The sequence below is a fragment of the Leptodactylus fuscus genome, chromosome 8 (genome assembly GCF_031893055.1).
Source record: "Leptodactylus fuscus isolate aLepFus1 chromosome 8, aLepFus1.hap2, whole genome shotgun sequence".
NCBI lineage: Eukaryota > Metazoa > Chordata > Amphibia > Anura > Leptodactylidae > Leptodactylus > Leptodactylus fuscus.
In genome coordinates this window covers 72794943-72816108 of record NC_134272.1, presented here as the reverse complement: position 1 = coordinate 72816108, position 21166 = coordinate 72794943, and the positions used below count along the sequence as shown (strand labels likewise).

Sequence of the window (21166 nt, the reverse complement as noted above, 5' to 3'; positions counted from 1 at the left end):
GTAAACAGTGAAGGAGTCATGGCATGTAGATGGACGGCTGATCAGTGGGGGTCGCAGGTGTCAGACCTCCATTAATCCTGTATTGATGATCTAACTTGAGGATAGGTGAATTAATGAATAAAAATGATCAGAAAAGTGCCAATAGACAATGGCAGTCTCCATTTGGTAATGGAGTATAGTCCACTCGCCCATATATGCCTAATTCCCAATTTTTCCGGGACTATCCCAAAAAGTGAATTGCAAAAGGGGTGTAGTTTATGTAAGACCTATCCCAAAGTAGGCACTCCCAGTTATTTTGGGTCTTCTTTGGGTTGGTGCTTAAACATCCCAATTTTTATCTTTCAAATGTTGGCACAGGTCCCTCCCTTTAGAAATAATAGGCAGGGGAGAGGTCTCCCTTTTCTTACCTCCATGTAAAACAGTCTGCCTGTCCGAGCCATCAGGTTTAATAGATTCAATGATGTTTTCCTTGGAGTCACTCCAGTAAATTCTATTGTTGTTGATGTAGTCAATGGTGATTCCAGTTGGCCAACCAAGTTCCTCTGAGACCAGGACCTGTCTCTGCTGCCCGTCCATCCAGGCTTGTTCAATCTTCGGCTGCCTGCCCCAGTCTGTCCAATACATCATTCTGCAAGGAAACACTTACATTTTAAAGGGGGTTCTCCGATCTGCACAATTCCTTATGGTTAGAAGAGTTCACAAACCTCAGATTTGGGGAACAAATTGTGACTTTTTCAAACCCTGTATACCAGTAAACTGGTGAACAAGGCAGGATAAAGTCCCCCATGGTGCAGGGATCCCAGCAATCGCCTACGGGAGTGCTCAATTCCTCCACAGTGCCACCACAGGAGAAATGAGGCATTACATGTTTCCCACTGACAGCAATGCATGGATCCCGCTATTAACACAAATATCCCTAAATGTTATTTGTAAAGCAAAGAAAAAATAGCAATGGGAATGTAGGAGAAAAATCTCCATTATCGTAAGCAGTGTGAACAATCTCTTACCCAAGCTCTGGATTGACAGCAATGGCGGCTGGCTGGTCCACTTGAGTGTAGATAAGCCATTTTCGGTATCTTCCATCCAGTTTTGCTACTTCTATACGATTTGTTCCGGCATCAGTCCAGTAAAGGTGTCTGATCATTGAGAAAAAGACATCGGATTAGTTTGGAGATTTCGATTCCGTTTTTCTTCTCTTGGCTACCAAGCCAAAATAATGGGGTTCGCTAGGTGTCCATTGGGTGTCCACCAATTTTATATCGAGTGCAAAGATACATTACCTCCCGACCCAGTCCACAGCCAGTCCATCTGGATTCACTATGTAACGCAAGTTCAGATCGACATCCTTTACCATGTTATTACCATAATCCTCAAAAGTAGGTATATAAGCCCGCCTGATGGACCCGAACTCAGAGCCCTGTCCACGGATGCTGTAGTATACAACACCTTATGGAGAAAGAAAAGGAATTGTCTCATTATATTAGTAAATAGAAAACAATAATACATGCGGGATGTCAAATATTACCAAAATCCTAAAAAAAACAACGAATGCAAAGTCATGTCGATAATCAGTATGATCATTGTAGATATGGGCAAACTCGGCATGTAGAAATAAGCTGATGTTAGCCCAGAACTAGGCCAGGCTCATCTATATATAACAAAGGAGTGAGACAAGGTTAATACTGTATTCTTTATTAAACTGACCCTACTGTTTTGTGTATGCAGTTCCTATACAGAACTATGTGTCTCCATGGTAACATGGGTCCGGGATCGGTAAGTGACGTTGCGGGTCCCACAAACACTATTAGTATACTCGGAGGTCTTTTCAGACACCTGAGTATAATGATCAGAGGTCCAGGAGAGGTAATGGCACATAAAACACACTGTTATTTACCTCTCCGGGCAGGCTTTGGGCCTACTTCTGTGACGTCCCTGACGTCACATGACCGATGCCAACACCACCGAGGAGTACAGCGGAGCCAGGGATAGGTGAGTAACAGTGTGTTTTTTATGTTGGTATCCCTCCTTGGTCTACAATTATTATACTCTGGGGTCTGAAAAGATCCCAGATTATAATGATTGTTCATGGGTGTTCACAGTGGGACATAATACTGTGTGCAGGGGCCACTATGGGGCATAATAGTGTGTGAAGGGGCCAATATGGGGCATAATACTGTGTACAGGGGCCACTATAGGGCATAATACTGGTGCAGGGGCCACTATGGGGCATAATAGTGTGTGAAGGAGCCAATATGGGGCATAATACTGTGTACAGGGGCCACTATAGGGCATAATACTGGTGCAGGGGCCACTATGGGGCATAATAGTGTGTGCAGGGGCCACTATGGGGGATACTAATGTGTGCAAGGGCCACTATGGGGCATAATAGTGTGTGAAGGGGCCAATATGGGAGATAATACTGTGTACAGGGGCCACTATAGGGCATAATACTGGTGCAGGGGCCACTATGGGGCATAATAGTGTGTGCAGGGGCCACTATGGGGGATACTAATGTGTGCAGGGGCCACTATAGGGCATAATACTGGTGCAGGGGCCACTATGGGGCATAATAGTGTGTGCAGGGGCCACTATGGGGGATACTAATGTGTGCAAGGGCCACTATGGGGCATAATAGTGTGTGAAGGGGCCAATATGGGAGATAATACTGTGTACAGGGGCCACTATAGGGCATAATACTGGTGCAGGGGCCACTATGGGGCATAATAGTGTGTGCAGGGGCCACTATGGGGGATACTAATGTGTGCAGGGGCCACTATGGGGCATAATAGTGTGTGAAGGGGCCAATATGGGAGATAATACTGTGTGCAGGGGCCACTATAGGACATAATACTGTGTGCAGGGGCCACTATGGGGCATAATACTGTGTGCAGGGGCCACTAGGGGGCATAATACTGTGTGCAGGGGCCACTATGGAGCATAATACTGTGTGCAGGGGCCACTAGGGGGCATAATAGTGTGTGCAGGGGCCACAATGGGGCATAATAGAGCGTGCAGGAATGTGGGGAGTCGGTCGGGGTCTCCTGCGTCAGTCGGGGGGGCCCCATGTCAAAAGTTCGCAACAGGGCCCCACCATTCCTAGTTACGCCACTGGTGGGGGTCTATTCTAGATCTTGTATTGAGGCACTGAAGCTTGAAGTTACTTACTGAGGTCTATTCCCTCCGGATCCCAGTCATAGTCCAAGGCCTGGATATGCTGCTGATTCTCGATATAATCAAAGTATTGCTCAGAAGACAGATTGTATCTTCTTATCCGCACATTGTCCGGCAGCAGCAGAAGTGGAGGGTTACCTGGGATAATAGTATAAGAAATGCACAAAACCAATTACCCATCAGCAGGCTCTATGGACACAATGTTATATTAAAATGGCGACACCTGCTGGTTGCCTAGCGAAACACAATCCGATAATGTGTAGTTCATATTAGCACTCCAATATGTATACACTGAAGGAAATTTTTATGAGAACCCCAAAACGATAATCAGCCTTCAAGGACTCATAGACTTTCATGATAGGTAAATAAAAGAGAAAAAATATTAAATGCATCAATTTTTTTCTGTCTTTCGGGCCATAATAAAATAAAGAAAAAAAATTAGCTTTCTGAATGGCTCCAATGGATCCATAAGCTGTCTGTTTTATTGTATATGTGACGGGCCATGATCAAAGCTCTAACATGATAATGGTCCCAAAAGACCTAGCAATAGACACCACTTTCGGTGCTGACTTTGGGGACAGTCACATTAAGGGCAAAAGAATGTAAGAAAACTGGACAGTCACCCCGAAATCAGAATGGAACGTAGTGATAGAATATGGTGTACAATGATAGTCACAATAGGTGAGATACAACATGGTGAACATGTTCTGTATCGCTATAAGGACCAGCCATCCCATTATATGGACCGAGCACCAGAAGACTGATATGGGTCATAGTATAAGCAGATGTACTGGAGATGTACACGAGTAAACCAACATCTAATGACCATCCATTATGTTGTCCAAGATCTGACTTGTGCGTCTTTCTTACCCTCAGCTGCACACTGTCTTCCAAGTTGGTCTCCAACTGATCGAAATCCTTCTGCACAGAAACATTCGTAACTTCCCTTGGAGTTCATACAGTCTTGTGGACAGGTCCCGTATATCTCACATTCATTAATATCTGGAGATAAGTAGATGGCAGGGTTATATATGAGCTAAATAACTTCCCCTACATATTAGAAGCGTTTGCCCATGGCTGTCATTGTAGGCGTCTCCTGCATACGGATACATAGAGCTCATAGTTGCTATATACATCTATATGCAGTGAGCTCCACCTAGTGGTGGCTCTTTCTCTGTGTTACATGGTCACAAACAGGGGCCCCATTTTTGTGTTCATGTCATAAAAAAGTGGTGAGACCTCCCCTCCCAACGAATGGTATGATCTCTTGTAAAGGGGCCAGGGCCACTCCCTCATGCCCTACCTACCACAAAACTGCCAGCAAATGTTGGCAAGTATGCCTAAAGATACGGTACATTGGATGGAGCTTTCACTTCGGTTCAATCCCATTATGAATTTTTTTACCTGGACTATGATTTCTATTCTCATATATTCTCCAAATCCATTTTTAGAATGGTTGATCCCTGCCATCCTCCTGCCCTGACAGACTTGAATGATGCTGCCTTAAAGGGCAAGACTTTGATACTGCACTCCACTTCTTCTCAAGCCTGTGACATCACGTTCATCGGTCACATGACCATGCTGTAGCTTAGTTCCATTCAAAGGAGTAGGGTTGAGTTGCAATACCAAACACAGCCACTATACAAAGTATGGCGCTGTGCTTGGAAAGTAATGAAGAAGCCACAACAATGACCATCATACACCTAGAAAACCCTTTTAAGTTCTAGCTAACAGAAGGGGAACCAGTGAGGACTCGGTATAGGTTGTCTAAAGACAAACAAGCACTTTAAAGTGGTTTTCCATTTTGTAAAGCAATAGCAAGTTGCTATGATTTGTGGAGTTCGACATCTGAGACCCCCAATGAACCTGAGCAGGGCACTGCTGTGCATGGGGTGACAGTGCTAAAGTAGTGCTGCATCCTCTTCATTCTCAGGATCTGCGAGGGTCTCTAAGGCCAAGTCCCCATCAATCATAAAGTGATGACACATCCTAGTGAGATCCCATCACTGTATAATATGAAAAATCCCTTTAATTACAGAGATTCATTAAAAAATTCAGGGGATTAGAATACGAGCCTGCACCCAGATCCAAAACATCACACTGTCATGGGGTCCGGGGTCACACCTGGCATGGGGTCTGCTAAATCTGTTTCTTCCAACAATTTCCTTTGCTATCATTCACAAGAAAGATCAGACACCAATTACCATCACAGGAGTTGCGATCGGTCTCACTGGCTTTGTATCCTGGCCGGCACGAACAGACAAATCCCCCGTCGGCTAAGTTAGTGCAGTTATGTTCACAGATGTTTTCTCCGCAGTGTCGTCCAGAACCTCTGTCTACAGAAACATACACCACAGACATTACACATATCGAATCCACTTCTGGAACCGTCTTCAATTCTGCAAAGCATCTCAACACTAACTGAAGCAACTCTGCAAGTCCATAGGAATGGCGGATATACTTACTACAACCGATCTCATCAGAGCTGTCCCCGCAGTCATCATAGTTGTCACACACATAGTGATGGGGGATGCAGTGAGAGTTACTGCACTTGTACTCATCTTCTGTGCACGGTCTTGGGGTGGGGGGTTTACCTGGAAATACAAGATGATATTTCATGAGTATGTCTTTTTATAATGAATTTGGAAGCTATTGAAATGACAACGGTTTAGTTTTTATATACAGAAGACAAAAGTTGGACAGAATAACATTTTTGCCCGGATAACCCCTTGTATGCCACTGATCATTGATGGATTGCTGCTGATTTATTTTGGGTGCCCTCACAAGGCGCATCCCAGCCACATTCACAATGCACTAAATACCAGAAGGTATGTAATGTCTGTCAGAAATATTTGACAGAATTGTTGATAATACTCATCAATTGTATTGTACAAGCAGATATAAGAAACTTTGTACTATATCTTATTGGAGAAAAATGCTTTCTTCTCCAGTAATCTGTCTTTTCTCACTCCTCCCCTGCTCCTTCCTAAAAGGGTATTGACTCTGACATCACATTGGCATCAGATGACATGGAAGTCTATGGAGAGGGGAAGGGGAGAAGTGAGCAGAAGCTCAGTAAGAGCAGGATAGACACAGACTGATGAAAATAAAGTTTTTATCTCACTACAATTGCCTTATTCACTTCAATACAGGTCAGTTCTTCTATAGTGTATTTTATGACCCTGTTGAGTGTAAGGCCCAGATCACATCTGCGTTCGGTTTTCCATTTGGATCCCCCCAAACAGAAACCTATACGCATTAAAAAGCGATTATCTAAGAAACCACACGGACCCCATAGACTATAATGGGTTCCATGTGGTTTCCGCTCGCATGCAGAGAGAAAAGTGCTGCTTGCAGGAATATCCTCTCCGCATATATCATGCAGATGGGGAAACGGAATGGCCCAAACGCAGTTGTCAGTAAGAAAATTAGATGAGCAGATCCTTTTCTGCGTCCTGTATGCGGTGTATGGGAGACATCATGGCAGCTAGTCTCCACCGACAAGCTCAAGGAAAACAGGAAATTAGAGATAGACCCTGCAGAGAGGAAAACTGCTAAAAATGCAGAATACAAGTCATATCAAGACCAGAAATAGTGGTATTTATTCTTCCTATACATACACATGTATATATGAACAAACTCACATTGCTCTTCGGTCTCATCACTTCCATCCCCGCAGTCATCCAATCCATTACATATCTCATGTCTGTAGATACAGCGGTTGTTGCTACATCGGACTCGGAAGGGAGGCTCACAAGGGATGTCCACTGTGAAGAGAAACAAAGAACATGGAATGCAATGACTGCCGACCACCCCAGAGATCTGCACACCAAGGAACAAACTTACAGCAGAGGTTGAGTTCTTCATCGGAATCATCTCCACAGTCATTGTCACCATCACATTTCCAGTACGGCAGGATACAGACGTGGTTCCTACACTCAAACATGGAGGGAGGGCAGTAGGTTCCATTGGGATAGCGAGTTGCTAAGAAGGAGAGGTATAGTAAATATCTTGAGATTGAATTTAGTTATATTGAAAGAAGTTTTTGATACTCTTGTTTCATCCAACATCATGTACAAGTCAGTCATGTGACGTCCCAGACGCCATTGAAGATGGCCGACACCACCGAGGACTGCAGCAGAGCCGGGGATATGTAATTGTGCAGTTGTTTAAGAAGCTTTTTTCGGGTGCCTGGTTCCTCCGCTTTGTAAACCTCGCACATGTATCATCACTTATATTAACCCAGCGTGAATAATGAGAAGCAAGAGACATCGTACAACCAATTAACTTCCCATGTAGTCATTCATGTCATGTATGGAGTGCCTGCACAAGCAGTGGTGCCTGCGCGCCGATAATAGAACATTTATTACTAACTTAATTAATTGTGTTGAATCATTTCTCACTTTAATTAATCTCTAATTATACCCAATCCTGATTATTGTATTGAATGCCGCCTGGCAGTATGACATTAGACTTCTTATTTTATTACCCTCTTAATTATGACTGTAAAAATGGATCTCTCTATCAGTAATGCCCCAAACCCTCTTTATACATGCTACAAACGTTGAAAACAGAAGCCTTTAATATTTCACCCCATAGGGATTCATAGGGATGCACTGAAACCTTCTGGTACATCCAGAACCAAAACTGAACTATTGTCTATGATTTTTTTTTCACCTTGCCCATGACGGACTCTAATCTAATTTTTGGGACTAAATATACAACGTTCACACAAAGCTGTATAAAAGGGTCTGTATATGTTAGGGTTTATTAACTTTAGCAAGTGAAAGAAATGTCTTTCTATCGTATACATGGATGGACTGGGAGCGCCTAACTGGGTCCCTCTACAACAGGGATGGACAATTAATGTGCATGTGCATTCAGTTTAACTGCCCCCCTACATCTGCCCCTAGTCCCCCCCCCCCCCCTTGCTCACACATGCTGTCTCTTCTCTCTTTATCATCCAGCAGCCCCCATTGCCGGAAGCTTGCATCAAGCACAGTCCCGTGTGGCTCCACCCACTAACGAGTCATAGCCTATCCTGGTGATAGGCTGCGGTGACATCATCACAGGTCCGTGAACATCTGCCCCCTAGTAGTTTAATGCCCCCCCTCCATGTGCATTCAGTTTAACTGCCCCCTACATCTGCCCCTAGTCCTCCCTCTTGCTCACACATGCTGTCTCTTCTCTCTTTATTATCCAGCAGCCCCCATGCCGGCAGCTTGCAGAAAGCACACAGTCCCGTGTGGCTCCGCCCACTAACGAGTCATAGCCTATCCTGGTGATAGGCTGTGATGACATCATCACAGGTCCTTGAAAAAACTTCCACTAGCTACGCGGGCCGGATAGAAGCAGTCAGAGGGCCGGATGTGGCCCGCGGGCCGGACATTGCCCAGGTCTGCTCTACAACGTCCTTATGCCCCATGGAGAGTTTCAACATGAGATTATTTTTTTGAATCAAAATCATTGAGTTCTGACAAAATAATCCCAATAATACAATAAAATAATACAATAAAATAATCCCAATAAAATAATCCCAATAATACAGTAAAATAATCCCAATAATACAATAAAATAATACCAACAATACAATAAAATAATCCCAATAATACAATAAAATAATACCAATAATACAATAAAATAATTCCAATAAAAAAATAATTCCAATTCATGTACTATTCACTAAACTGAAGATGTAGCACTAGGGACACTAACCAAGGCACATAACTGCATACGTTAATATTGATACTTACGGCAAGTTAATTCATCCGAAAAATCTAGACAGTCAGCTCTCCCATCACATCTGAATCGCTCCGAGATACAATGTCCGCTATTACACTGGAAATAACCAGGATGGCAAGTTCTCATGTCTGTAACAGAAGGACAAGTCAGTGCTATGTCAGTGCTATGTCTCTGTGCTCGTATCCTAATACACTGGAGCAATGGGACACAGACATCGCGATGACATCAATCAGCAGCTCAGGTATGTATAGTAGGATTGCAACGTGAATGTTTCCTTTCTACCTGGAATACTATGTTACAGTTTAGATAAATATAAACTATTACATTACATAAGAGCCAATATATTAGGATCACTTTATTCTATGCAATACACTGTATTTACAAAGTAATTGTAGCTGAACCCTATATACAGTATAACCCATGCTGCTTTACCATGGCGAAAAAATGGCAACGAAACAAAACAAGACAGGCCGGTGCTCATATAGCATTACATTCCCCGATATCAGTGTAGTATCCCTGCATATGTTATATACACACCGCAATCTCTTTCATCGGAGTTATCTTCACAGTCGTTGTCATGATCACAAAGCCAGCGGCTGGGAATACAGTGAAGATTATCACATCGGAATTCACTTTCTGAGCACTCCCGGGGGCCTGCAAAAGCATTTGGAAGAGAGTATGTAGATACATGTCCTGACTCATGTCCTGACACATGTACAGGATTTCATCTCACAAGGTTGGTTACTGACTATGGCTCAGCCAAGTAATAGGAAATATATCCTATAAAATATAGTTGCAAGGTGTCAGCAAAATATAGCAGAGCCAAGTTTGTGATTTGTTGCAGCCCATGGATTTACATCTATAGGACTTGTCATGGATTTTCAGGGCTGATTCCGAAAACCCATGACGATTTACAGGCGCCATCAACAAGTAGCTAATAAATCCATGTGGATATCATTTAGGTACTGCAGTGATTCCCCATTGAAATCTATGGCGCCTTGAAGAAGTACGTAAACCCAGCACTACACTTTGTACGACAAGGCTCTCAGAAGGTAAACATTGCAAAGGGTAGCAGTGTCCAAGAACAGCTGATCTGCGGGGGTCCTAGTCCGTCGGACCCTTACAGTTCTAATATTGATGACCTATCCTAAGGACAGGTTATAAATATTAGAAAGTGGAAAATCCCTTTAAGTTTGAGTCTAACACATCTGTCCTGAGATATCACTTTCTAGTCACTCACTATGAGATTGCGAAAAAATTTTAATTTTCTTAAATATATTTATTAAATGTGACATTCGTCAGATCAACAGGCTAAGGGCAGGTTCACACTACTATTATTTAATGTCCAACACAGGATGAGAGAAATGAAATGTGCAGACAGCGCCCCCCTCAGTCACATGACCATCAGCATTCACCTCATTGAAAAAAATATGGGTGACAGCAACAGACATTGATAACGGTAGTGTGAATGTAGCCTAACCACACCTCTTTTCCACCTTCTTTTGAAAAAAGCGAGATAAAAATATTAAATATTACAAATCAATAAACAGGGTTGAGCGATTGGGATCGGAAAAGATCGGATCCCGATCAGTGATCGAGCAAATTTCACAATCGGGATCAGGATCGGCCGGAAAATGATCAGAAATCGGATTTTGAAATCTTAAGATCGTCTCAACCCAAAAAGTGACTTTTCCCATAGAAAAGCATTGACTAGGGTTGAGCGAACGGGATCGGCAAAGATCGGATCCCGATCGGCGATCGAGCAAATTTCACGATCGGGATCGGCTGGGAAATGATCTGAAATCAGATTTTAAAATCGATCCTGAAATCTCAAGATCGGCTCAACCCCATCAATAAGTCATTTTGGAATGTAAAATATTGCAAACTTTTTGATGCCAGAATTCTGGTGAGGAGGGCTTGGTAGATTCTCCCTACAAAGTTTACAATTCCTAGAATGGAGCATCTTTAATCATTACGAACCAATGAAAATTAGAGACCAAATGGGTCCAAATACTGACAGTGCCTTCATGTTCAACTCAATTCTGACCTAAGACAAAACTGAACATTTGGATCAGGTGACTTACTGCAGTTGTGCTCATCAGATCCATCGCCGCAGTCATCGTCTCCATCGCATTTCCAACGCAGAGGAATACAGCGATGATTTTCACAGCGAAAGTCCCCAAGTGGATTGCATGTTCTTTGTTCTGTAAATTCCAATCATTCACAGGTAGGATTTGCTGGTTCAGTGACCGTAATGATTATACAAGTATTTGTTAAGCCCTAAATGGTTTAATAATCATTGGCATAGAGCCATGGCGGGGAGAGGGAGAATACTGCCCGATGATTGTGTGACGGACCCGCTGACTCTGCTTCATGAGGCATATCCCAATAACAGGGAATTACAAGCCCACATAATAATACACCTTATTGATTCTCATAAAATGCAGTTAGTGACAGCGGGGGGACCGTGAGGGCTTGTACATTATTGTGCAATTGTGGTATATAATTTTAAAACTAAAGTATTGATGATCTATCCTTAAAAAAGGTCACAAGGGGTCTCTACAAACAGCTGTTTGAAAAAACTGCATTGCTCGGACGAGTAGGGTTGTAGCCTCTTATCTACTGACCAAGTAAATGAGTCCAGTCCAACACCGGTCATACCCACATTTAGCCTGGCTGCAGTCAGTGGGGGAAACTACCCCTCATTCTTGGGATGAGTGGGGTTCTCAGTGGTCAGACCCAATGTTTAGGTGTTTATCTTCTGTCCTATGGCATAACCACTTTAAACAGTACACTAGCCATAGGCAGAATAGATTTATATATATATATCCCTAGCTCTACAAGTCTGAAAAGGCAAATGAATGAATGAATGAATGAATGAATGAATGAATCACATGTATCTTAGTCAAGACCTATTTTGCTTTAGGTTATCCAAAGTTAGACAAAAATCTGACTTACCACAGTTTTCTTCATCAGAGTTATCTCTACAGTCATTGTGACCATTGCACACGGCCCAAAGAGGGACACAGCGATAGTTTGTCTTACAGTCGAAGTCAGTATGATTGTCACAGCGATAAGCGGGACCCACTGAGAAAAGAGGACACAAAGAAAACACAATGTAACAAAATGTATCATGTCAGGGTCTGGGGTTGCTAGATGGGGTGGCATAGACACACAAGTCCAGTTTCTTCGGTCCAAAACAAAAGTAGAGTTTTATTTTCACTCAAAAAAAACAGTGCAGCAATAAAAGAAAATAATACAGAAATAAATCCCTGCCCGGCTAGGCTCTAACTAAACATAGAATAGGTTACCTCACCTAGAATAACAGCAATCAAAAAGCCAGTAGAATCATTCAGGACACAGCTCCAAAAATATGACCTCTCTGTTGGCTCTCCAGCCAAGCTCTGCCCCCAGTCTGCTGCTGGAGCTGGCTTCTTATGCTCCCTTGACGAGGAGACTCTCTGCAGCTGAGTTACTGCCGGAACATCCCCAAAGTGTGGACTGGAGGGGGGTGGAATGACAGGTCCCACTACCAACCTACCTGCCATTCCTAAAAATCCAGCCCAATACTGATCATTTACCAAAATGCTCAGCAGACAAAAGTTTCTGCCAAGAACAAACATTCCTTCTGGAGTTTTCTCATCTCATCCACTTTAGTAGTCTGGGTGAGATGTACACCCCCTCCATTACCTGACCAATCAAAATAAAATTTCTTGCAAATGATGCGGATGTGAACATTTAATGTGAAGATGGAGAACCAAGGGACCATGGGTACAGGTACTAGACATGGGTGACAGCATCAGCAATAACATATTTGAAGTCTCCTTCTCTGGCTACCTTGCATAGCTATAGAGAATACTGGAGTGTCCCTTTAATTATTGTATATACTGTATGAATTATCTTAGAATTATGTGACAACGTTATATAAAACTTCTATAATTATGGTATGGGAGCTTGGTATCGTTCTTACTGCACTCCTGAAAGGGCTCATCTGAATGGTCCCCGCAGTCATCGTCTACATCACATTTCCAGCTCTGAGGGATGCAGCGTCCATTGTTGCACTTGAATTGCCCAGGGTTGCAGGTTCTGGTGGCGCAGTGGGTACTGTCTTCATCTGAGTTGTCACCACAGTCATTATCTGTGTCACACTGCCATGCCTCGGGGATACAACGCTTGTTGGCGCATTGCCACTGGTGGTCGTCACACTGATGGTTGGCTGCATGAAACAATTGTAAAAGTCAAAAAGAATTCTGAATGAAGTGCAATGAAATGGAAGGAGAACAGTAACCACTGACACCTAGTACACATACATTTACAATTACACATCAAAGATGGCCCCATTGTGTCCCTCAGCTTACCACAAAGGACTGGATCTTCATCAGAGTTGTCTGGACAGTCTGGGAAAGTGTTACATAAGAAGTGAGAACTTGTGCAGTTTCCATCATTGCATTGGAACTGTCCCACGTGGCAGTACCGATGAGGACAGGTAGGCGGCTCATCTGAGCCATCCCTGCAGTCTCGCTGACCATCACATTTCCACCATATCGGGATACATCTTTAAGAAACAACAGAGGATCAACAACAGGTCCCATCTGAAGGACTTCAGAGACATATTGAAAAACATATCAGTAAGTAGGTGTCTTACAATGGCAAACTTACCTTTCACTGTCAGCACATAAGAACTGGGTACTGGAGCACGAAGGAAGGCAACGAATGACATTTCCAAACTGCATGGCCAGGAAGTTGTCTGGACATTCACAAGTGTAGCCTTGGCCTCCCTCCTTAATGAGACAAAGATGGGAACAGCCTCCATTGTTTCTGCCGCAGGGGTTGTTCACTAGAAAGGGGTAAAGTATCAGTATAGTGAAAGTTGGGTTACATGACCTAGAGAGGCTAGATAGGTGCTAGACAAGCTCTCATGGGGTCCAAGGCAGATGTTTTGGCATGTTCGCCCAACCTTGACCCATAGAGGTCAACATGATAGCTATCACATGGACATGCAGGTTGTAGGTACGAAGATCGATTTAGTGTAGATCCAGCTGCTCTAGCACCACCAATAGACAGCTAGTGTGTAGGCCATTGTATGACTACAATCATGACCATCCAAGAGCTGTTTCCAGCCAACCAGAACCCTAACATGAGTCCTAAACCAATCCAGATAGTCAAAAGAACTAAATGGAGTTAAAGTAAAAGAAAAGACACAAAAACCATCGAGTTCCAAGGTGCAAAAGAGACACTGGTTTCCTATGGCTAGCCCAATATCACATTACTTACTTATAGGCTGTCTGTATGGATGATACACATGAATATCGAAAGGCCTATGGGTGGTATTGGCCAACATTGCTCTTCCAGACCCATTGTATTTATCTCCCCTTTCCACTGTCCTAGTGTTCCAGTCCGTCCAATATATCGTATCTTCAAATATAGTGATAGCAAAAGGGTGAGCGAGGTTTCCATCATACACAGAGTGCCGATGTCTACCATCCAGGTCCGAATATCTGTAGAAAGGATGCAGAGGGAAAACTACTGAGGCAAATGTCTGAAGAAAGGTCTGCTTATTCGGCTGCTGACTATAAAATGGGAATGAACAAAAGTAACAGCAAGAATTTAGGAAGATTTTAGTGGGTGTAACTTTACATAATAGATCCACATTTTATTACATAATGTTATATTACAATGCAAGGAGACCTGATCTGGATATCAACTTAACTCGATAGAGGGTCTAAAGAAAGACAAAGTCAATTTGGCAACTTCCGTCTACGCTAATAGTACAAATAGAAGAATATTCAGAAGACGGATGTATCCTTCTGTACCATTCCTATTGGGTTTCACAAGATGGCCACTTTTTCAAAACAACATGATTTCGTGATACTCTGTCATTCGTTGTCTACTCTATACGTGTTTAACCACCCAGTGGTTGTGTTGTGTATTGCAACCTGTTAAAGGACTTACTGTAAAATAGAGTCCTCAATCCAATTCAAGCATGGTAAGGGTGGACACATCTATAGGACAATTACTATAAATAATGGTACACCCACAATAATGTCTACCCCAGATCTACCCTGAGACTACTCTTAACAAATCTTACAAATGTACTGTATCCATATTTCTATTTGGAAAAGATTATTATCCCTAAATTAAATGAATTGAAATTAATTTTAGAACTTTTTAGAATCATGGACAAAATTGGGTCAGACACCTCACGACTATTGAGAAAATACGGGCGATGATTAGTCTTAATATATCAAAAAATATCCAATATAGTATTTCAGCTTAAATAATACCGTATTTTATATCAAAAAGTTGTCGGTTTCCAAACTAGGACAAGTTGTTCTAAGGTTTTGAAGCTCTTTGATGTACAATCTGTCCTGACACACTAAAAGCCAGAAATCTAAGTTTTACTTTTCTTGTCTTTGCATTACTTGTCTATCGTTGCTGAGCTTACCTGTGGTCATTTAAGTTCACACAAATCAAAAATAAATGATACAAAGTTTTTAAGTCCTGGGGCTTGAAGCTCTGATGCTCGCCGGAAAATTACAGATATGGATAATAACATAGATAATTGAAACAACCGAATAGGATGAGCATATTTTATGTTACATAGTTACATAGTAAATGAGATTGGATGAAGACATCAGTCCATCAAGTCCAACCTATAACCCTACAATCCCCTACAGTGTCGATCCAGGGGAAGGCAAAACAAAAACCATGAGGCTCTTGCCAATTGCCCCATTTCCGGAAAAAAAATTCCTTCCCGACTCAGTATAAAAAAAACCTGGATCAACGTGTCCTTAAAATCTGTTTGTACACAGAGATAAACTCACGAGATAAAAAGACAAAGACAGTGGGGCTGCTGGAAAAAGGTGGCAGAAATAAACAAACAAAAATTCAAAAATTGTGGGGGTTTTTGCTAACAAATTAGGATTTCCGGATTTTCCACATATTTCACTTTGTATTGCAAACTAAGAAATCCATGGTGAAAATACAGGGCATAAATATAAACTATGTACTACAGATCAATCTCTCCACATGTTCTTCTACATCCTACAAATGCTGAGGATTTTCTGCTAAGTCCCACGTGGATGTACCCTCAAAGAGAACCTTTCACCAGCTCCTTGAATTCCAATTGTTCATATCGGTTAATAGTTGCTGCTCCACTGATTCTAGCACAGTTGGAATTTTTTTCTCTAGCTCCCACCATTCCCAAGCAATCAGTGCTGTTAGTTTCAGCATATGATATGCTAATTAGGCTCTATATAGTCAGATGGGTGGTCCCACACAGAGTACTGAATTCCAGGACCACCCAGATAACAGTTAAGAGCATTTGTCAATTACATTATGTTGCGTAGCTCTGTGCAGAACATATATTTTAATGCTGCCAGGGCTTGCCATGGGTGAAATTTTCAATATAAAGAATTCCCAGAACCTGGAAGTTATTCGGTTCATACTAGAAGATTTCCTAGTCAAAGTAACATAATTTACCCATTAAAATGGATTCATTTATTTTCTGTCAAACTTTCTTGCCTATTTTTCTACATCAGTGATGCCCAACTGGCATCCCATAGACTACATGTATGACCGGAGGTGAGTCATAAAAAGGGACAGCTAGGGTTCACTGTCCTATATGCTATAGAACATAGGGTGTGTCATACTCCAGATCCTCGTTCACCTATATATGGTGGCCACCATCTTCCTAGATACTTCATTGAGACTAATCTCATGATTTTACCATTTTCTGGTTCCCTTTAACGATAAACATAGAATATAGTTAGGGGCAGGGGCGTACCTACCATAGAGGCAGCGGAGGCGGCTGCCACAGGGCCCGGGCCATTAGGGGGCCCGGTGACAGCCGCTACCACTGCGTTTAGTTTTTTTTTAATAGGCCGTTACCGGCCCTATTTACTTGATACATAATACTGTGTGCAGGGGCCACTATTGGACATAATACTGTGTGCAGAGCTTACTAAGGGGCATAATAGAGTGCAGAGGAGGGGGTCGGTCGAGGTCTTCGGCGTCGGTGTCGGTTGGGGGGGGGGCCATGTCAAAAGTTCCCCACGGGGCCCCGCCATTCCTAGTTACGCCACTGGTTAGGGGTTTTCTAGAAAAAAACAATTGAATGGTATCTTCTGTATATAAGAATATTATAAGGTCTCGGTAGACTGTTGAAGGGCTTAGAGCTGTCCATGAGCCACTCTGACAGTGATTCATAGACAGTCCAATGTCCTAGTGACTATTACAAAGAGTCATGCCATGTATATGTTTATGAACAGTTACCGAGTTGCTTTATTCTTCTCTAAGTACGTACTCAATGTAGTTCAAGTGGGCATCGGCCCAGTAGAGCTTGTCGTTGGTGTAATCTATGGTGATCCCATTAGGCCATTCCAACTTAGTAGAGATGATAACAGTCTTGTTCTTGCCGTCCATGCCAACTCTGCCAATGTATGGCTTGTCTCCCCAGTCTGTCCAGTAAATGTGCCTGTAGATGTAATAGAAAAAAGTGATCTTTTGGACAACAGTAACCTAAAGACATATAACCTACCTATATGGCAATCCTTTGACTGGGCACATAGTAAATGTCTTACTATCACTAGCAGTAAACATTGTATTTAATCATTCACCATTACATACCCTCTTGGGTCTAGGCATTGTAATAACCATATGGTCAAGATAAATAAATAAAATTGGCAAATATTATATCAATTTATCAATCAATACAGCTTGACCATGGGTTGTTATCTAGCTAAAACAGAAAGTCCTGTATCACTGCAGGGATAGGTAAGGCAAGAGTACCACGTAGCAAACCATGAGGCAGCCATGGGGTCCCTGACGAAAAGGGACTCAGACCAGTTTGACTTTAAGAGAAGGTAGAAGCATGTATCCAAGATCCACTGGATCCATGTTCCCTCTGGCACAATATGATGGGTTTGGATGGAGCGACAATCAAGCATGTGCCTTGCCACCCCAAAGTCTAGGGTACTGGCTAGAGAGCAACCATGCATGGAGTTTTGTAGCAATACTGAATATTTTGGTGCATAATGTCATTTCCTTACATCGGCTCAGATGTCACTTTCAATGCTTTCATTGTAATTTATTACAGCCCTTAGCTGTCAGCATGGAACACAAACCACAGGTGAAGAAAGACTGTTTATGTCGGCACAAATCCAGAGTTTGCAATACTAAAAGACTACACGTCTATCACAACGGCCTATAAAATGTGAGTTATGTGCCCACCCTGGCACCCGTCCAGCTCATTGGCTCCAACGTAATGAATACAAATGACCAGCAATGGTTATCAAGGTGAAATTCAATCAGTTAAGCAGAAATGGCCACATTTCCTGAAAGGCTCCTGTATGCCAGGCTAAGGAAAATGTTAAGTAGATATTAATAAAAGACAGATTTGGTTTCATGTCTGCAGCTTGTTGTCTTTCGGGAAATAGCAGAGATACAGTAAAGTACAATATAATGAAAACCGAGACAACTATAATAACCAGCGGTGCTATGTCCGAAATGTCATCATACCCTTTCTTGGGATGAACCACGATAGCTCTAGGATGCTGAAAGCAGAAGGTGTTATTGGCGTCTGCACAGCGGTCAACCAGCCGCTTCCTGAACCGTCCATCCAGCTCCGCAACATTGATACAGTTCTTGTAGGCGTCCACCCAGTAGAGCTTTCTAGAATAGTAAAATGAACAAGTGTAAAGTTCTGTATCCCAGGATGTTACATGTACAACAATCCTAAGGATTACAAAGAAAAAGTTATTTTCTATCTGAAACAGCACCATAAGGAATAATAGATGTTTGGTTAAAGGGGTTGCCCCATCTACAAGATCCTATCTATACCGATAGCTTATGTAAATTGAAGACTTTTCCTAAATATATAGCTTTAGAAATGCTGCTTTGTTTGTCTGCTATGAGAACTTATTTCTCCCCATCATTTACATGGTGTTACCATAACCATGGACCGGTGAGAAAGGACAAGTGACATCACTCACTGATCTCAGTTTTATCTTCTGCTCTGCTGGCAGGACAATCAGTTCAGCTAATTGCAGTTTACTGATAAAGAATAGTCTGCTATCTCTGTATATAAACACAACACTAACACGGAGTCCATTCTCCACAAGCATCTGCATATTATCTGATCTGCATAAGTATTGTGTGTCCTGTTCAGCAAGAGGGAGGAGGGGGGAGAAATAGAGGAAGTGAGAAGAAGAGATAACAGGCAAACTGCTGAAACACTGAGATGGGAAAACCCCTTTAAAAGTTGCATTAAAGTGTCATGACTTTGGCGTACATGATGTCATGACTGAGGCCACAGCTTTATCCCTGGAACATGTGACCTGGGAGGCCAGAAGAAGCTGGAAGAGTATCCCAAGAAATGGCCAGTTGCTGCGAGGATGCTCAGGGGAGGTGAAGGAAGGTGAGTGGAACTATTTTGTATGCTTCTATACCTCCCCTGGTCTCTACTTAACATACCGTGTGGTCTACAGAGACCCTACAGTATAATCGTTTCACTTCCAGGACATGATGAACTTATTCGACCTGAAACTAATCTTTGGGTCCAACCATCTGAACCCAAAATGGAATGAATATTCAGAGGTTCACCCATCTCTTCTGGTCAGCCCAAGAAATCTCATTCCCACACTGTCTCTATTGACCTAATACCAAGTATTCCACTTTTTGCAACTGAGAGTCATGATCGTACCAACTTGTGTTCAGAATAATACCCCATTCTGCCTTATGGTATAGTTAAGAGAAGATCCTACTTCACAATATTAGTCTATTATATGAATATGCTGATTTTTGTATACTTCATTCTACCTTAAAATTGGTTACAATGACTTACCTGCCAACCCAATCCACGGCTAATCCTTCCCCGCTGAGTATGTCGGTGGTGATGATTGATTCTTTGTTGGTTCCATTCAGGAACATTCTCTCCATAACTCTCCTTCCTACATCAATCCAGTACAATCTTTCTTCCACCCGATCGAAGTCCAAGGCCACCACATTGCTCAGCCCTTGTAATATTAGAGAATAAGACAGTCTATCCACCGTCAGGTTTCTCAGATAATAGCGGTTACTGAATATAAGGTAAGGGGCGATGTTGCTATTTTGGCGGCAGCTTCTCCCATCGGGTTCCCTGATGTATCCCGGAGCACACTTGCAGATGTAGGAGCCCGCAGTGTTCTCACAGACTTGGCTACACAACCAAGGGGACTCTCCACACTCATCGATATCGTCGCAGGTTCGTTTGTCAGACATGAGCCTGTATCCTGGCCGACAGCTACAGAAGAAGCTTGTCTGTGTGTCTGTGCAGTTGTGATCGCAGCCGCTGATCGAAGGGTCATTGCATTCATTGATGCCTGCAGGACAGGATATAAATGGTTAATCTGATAGAATGGGTAATGAAACAGTATTGCCCCTTGTTATAGCTATTGGTAGGGGTCTCTGTACCTAAATCCCCACTGATCAGAACTGCTGACACATACACATAAAGGAACTATTTCTAATAAATCATCTCTCCAGTTTTCATCATTTTCCAGTTAATGTAGCGATGTCATATAATAACTTCATGTCAGCGTCTACATGGTACAATGGTCAGTTCTATATAGGAATCACTCAACGCACCGCATCCCTTCTCATCGCTGTTATCGGAGCATTCATCGATCCTGTTGCAGACTTTGACAGCTTCAATACAGTGGCCGTTGTCACATTTAAAGAAGTTGGGAGCACAGGTCGCCTCGGGAGTACTGCAGAGATGTTCCAGTTCATCGGACTCGTCTCCGCAGTCATTGTCTCCATCGCAGACATAGGCCCTGGTGATACAACGGCCATTCTGACAAGTGAACTGTTGCTGCTGGCAAGGCGGGTAGCTGCACCCTCTTTCATCGCTGTTATCTCCGCAGTCATTGCGTCTGTCACACCTAGGAGATCAAGCTATCGATTAGAGACATGATGGAATAATGCTATCCTTTCAGGCGGCGAGCGGCTGACTGTCATAAGAGATGGCGCTGGCAATTAAAGCAATGTGCTGAAAATACAACATGGAGCTCATAATCCTCTCGTGGCATCCAAATGATGTCAATGAAAGATTGTCCCCTGGAATTTACAAGCATACAGATGAAGGCATGCCAGGAGACTAGTCAAACCCTTTAGATATAATCTTATAGAAAACCCTCTGTGCAAATAATATTAGACCTAAAACAGTGCAAATAGAAGAAGAATCAATGAAAGAGTCACATAAGAGTCCCATAAA

The 21166-nt window shown here is 42.7% G+C and overlaps 1 protein-coding gene across 2 annotated transcripts in view; it reads right to left on the bottom strand.

Moving 5' to 3' along the window:
* The window catches only part of LRP2 (LDL receptor related protein 2), a 116285-nt gene that overhangs the window by 7493 nt on the left and 87626 nt on the right, over positions 1-21166 (bottom strand). For both annotated transcript variants that reach the window (XM_075284211.1, XM_075284212.1), the window contains 21 exons: positions 20539-20834; positions 19757-20273; positions 18433-18585; positions 17219-17389; positions 14188-14411; positions 13573-13750; positions 13272-13468; positions 12884-13129; positions 11872-12000; positions 10998-11117; positions 9451-9567; positions 8925-9041; positions 7018-7155; positions 6816-6938; positions 5637-5765; positions 5376-5507; positions 4042-4173; positions 3166-3309; positions 1281-1446; positions 1008-1136; positions 408-628 (listed from right to left, as the gene is read on the bottom strand). In XM_075284211.1, the coding sequence (XP_075140312.1) occupies positions 408-628; positions 1008-1136; positions 1281-1446; positions 3166-3309; positions 4042-4173; positions 5376-5507; positions 5637-5765; positions 6816-6938; positions 7018-7155; positions 8925-9041; positions 9451-9567; positions 10998-11117; positions 11872-12000; positions 12884-13129; positions 13272-13468; positions 13573-13750; positions 14188-14411; positions 17219-17389; positions 18433-18585; positions 19757-20273; positions 20539-20834 (3779 nt within the window). The remainder of the gene's footprint in view (positions 1-407; positions 629-1007; positions 1137-1280; positions 1447-3165; positions 3310-4041; positions 4174-5375; positions 5508-5636; positions 5766-6815; positions 6939-7017; positions 7156-8924; positions 9042-9450; positions 9568-10997; positions 11118-11871; positions 12001-12883; positions 13130-13271; positions 13469-13572; positions 13751-14187; positions 14412-17218; positions 17390-18432; positions 18586-19756; positions 20274-20538; positions 20835-21166) is intronic.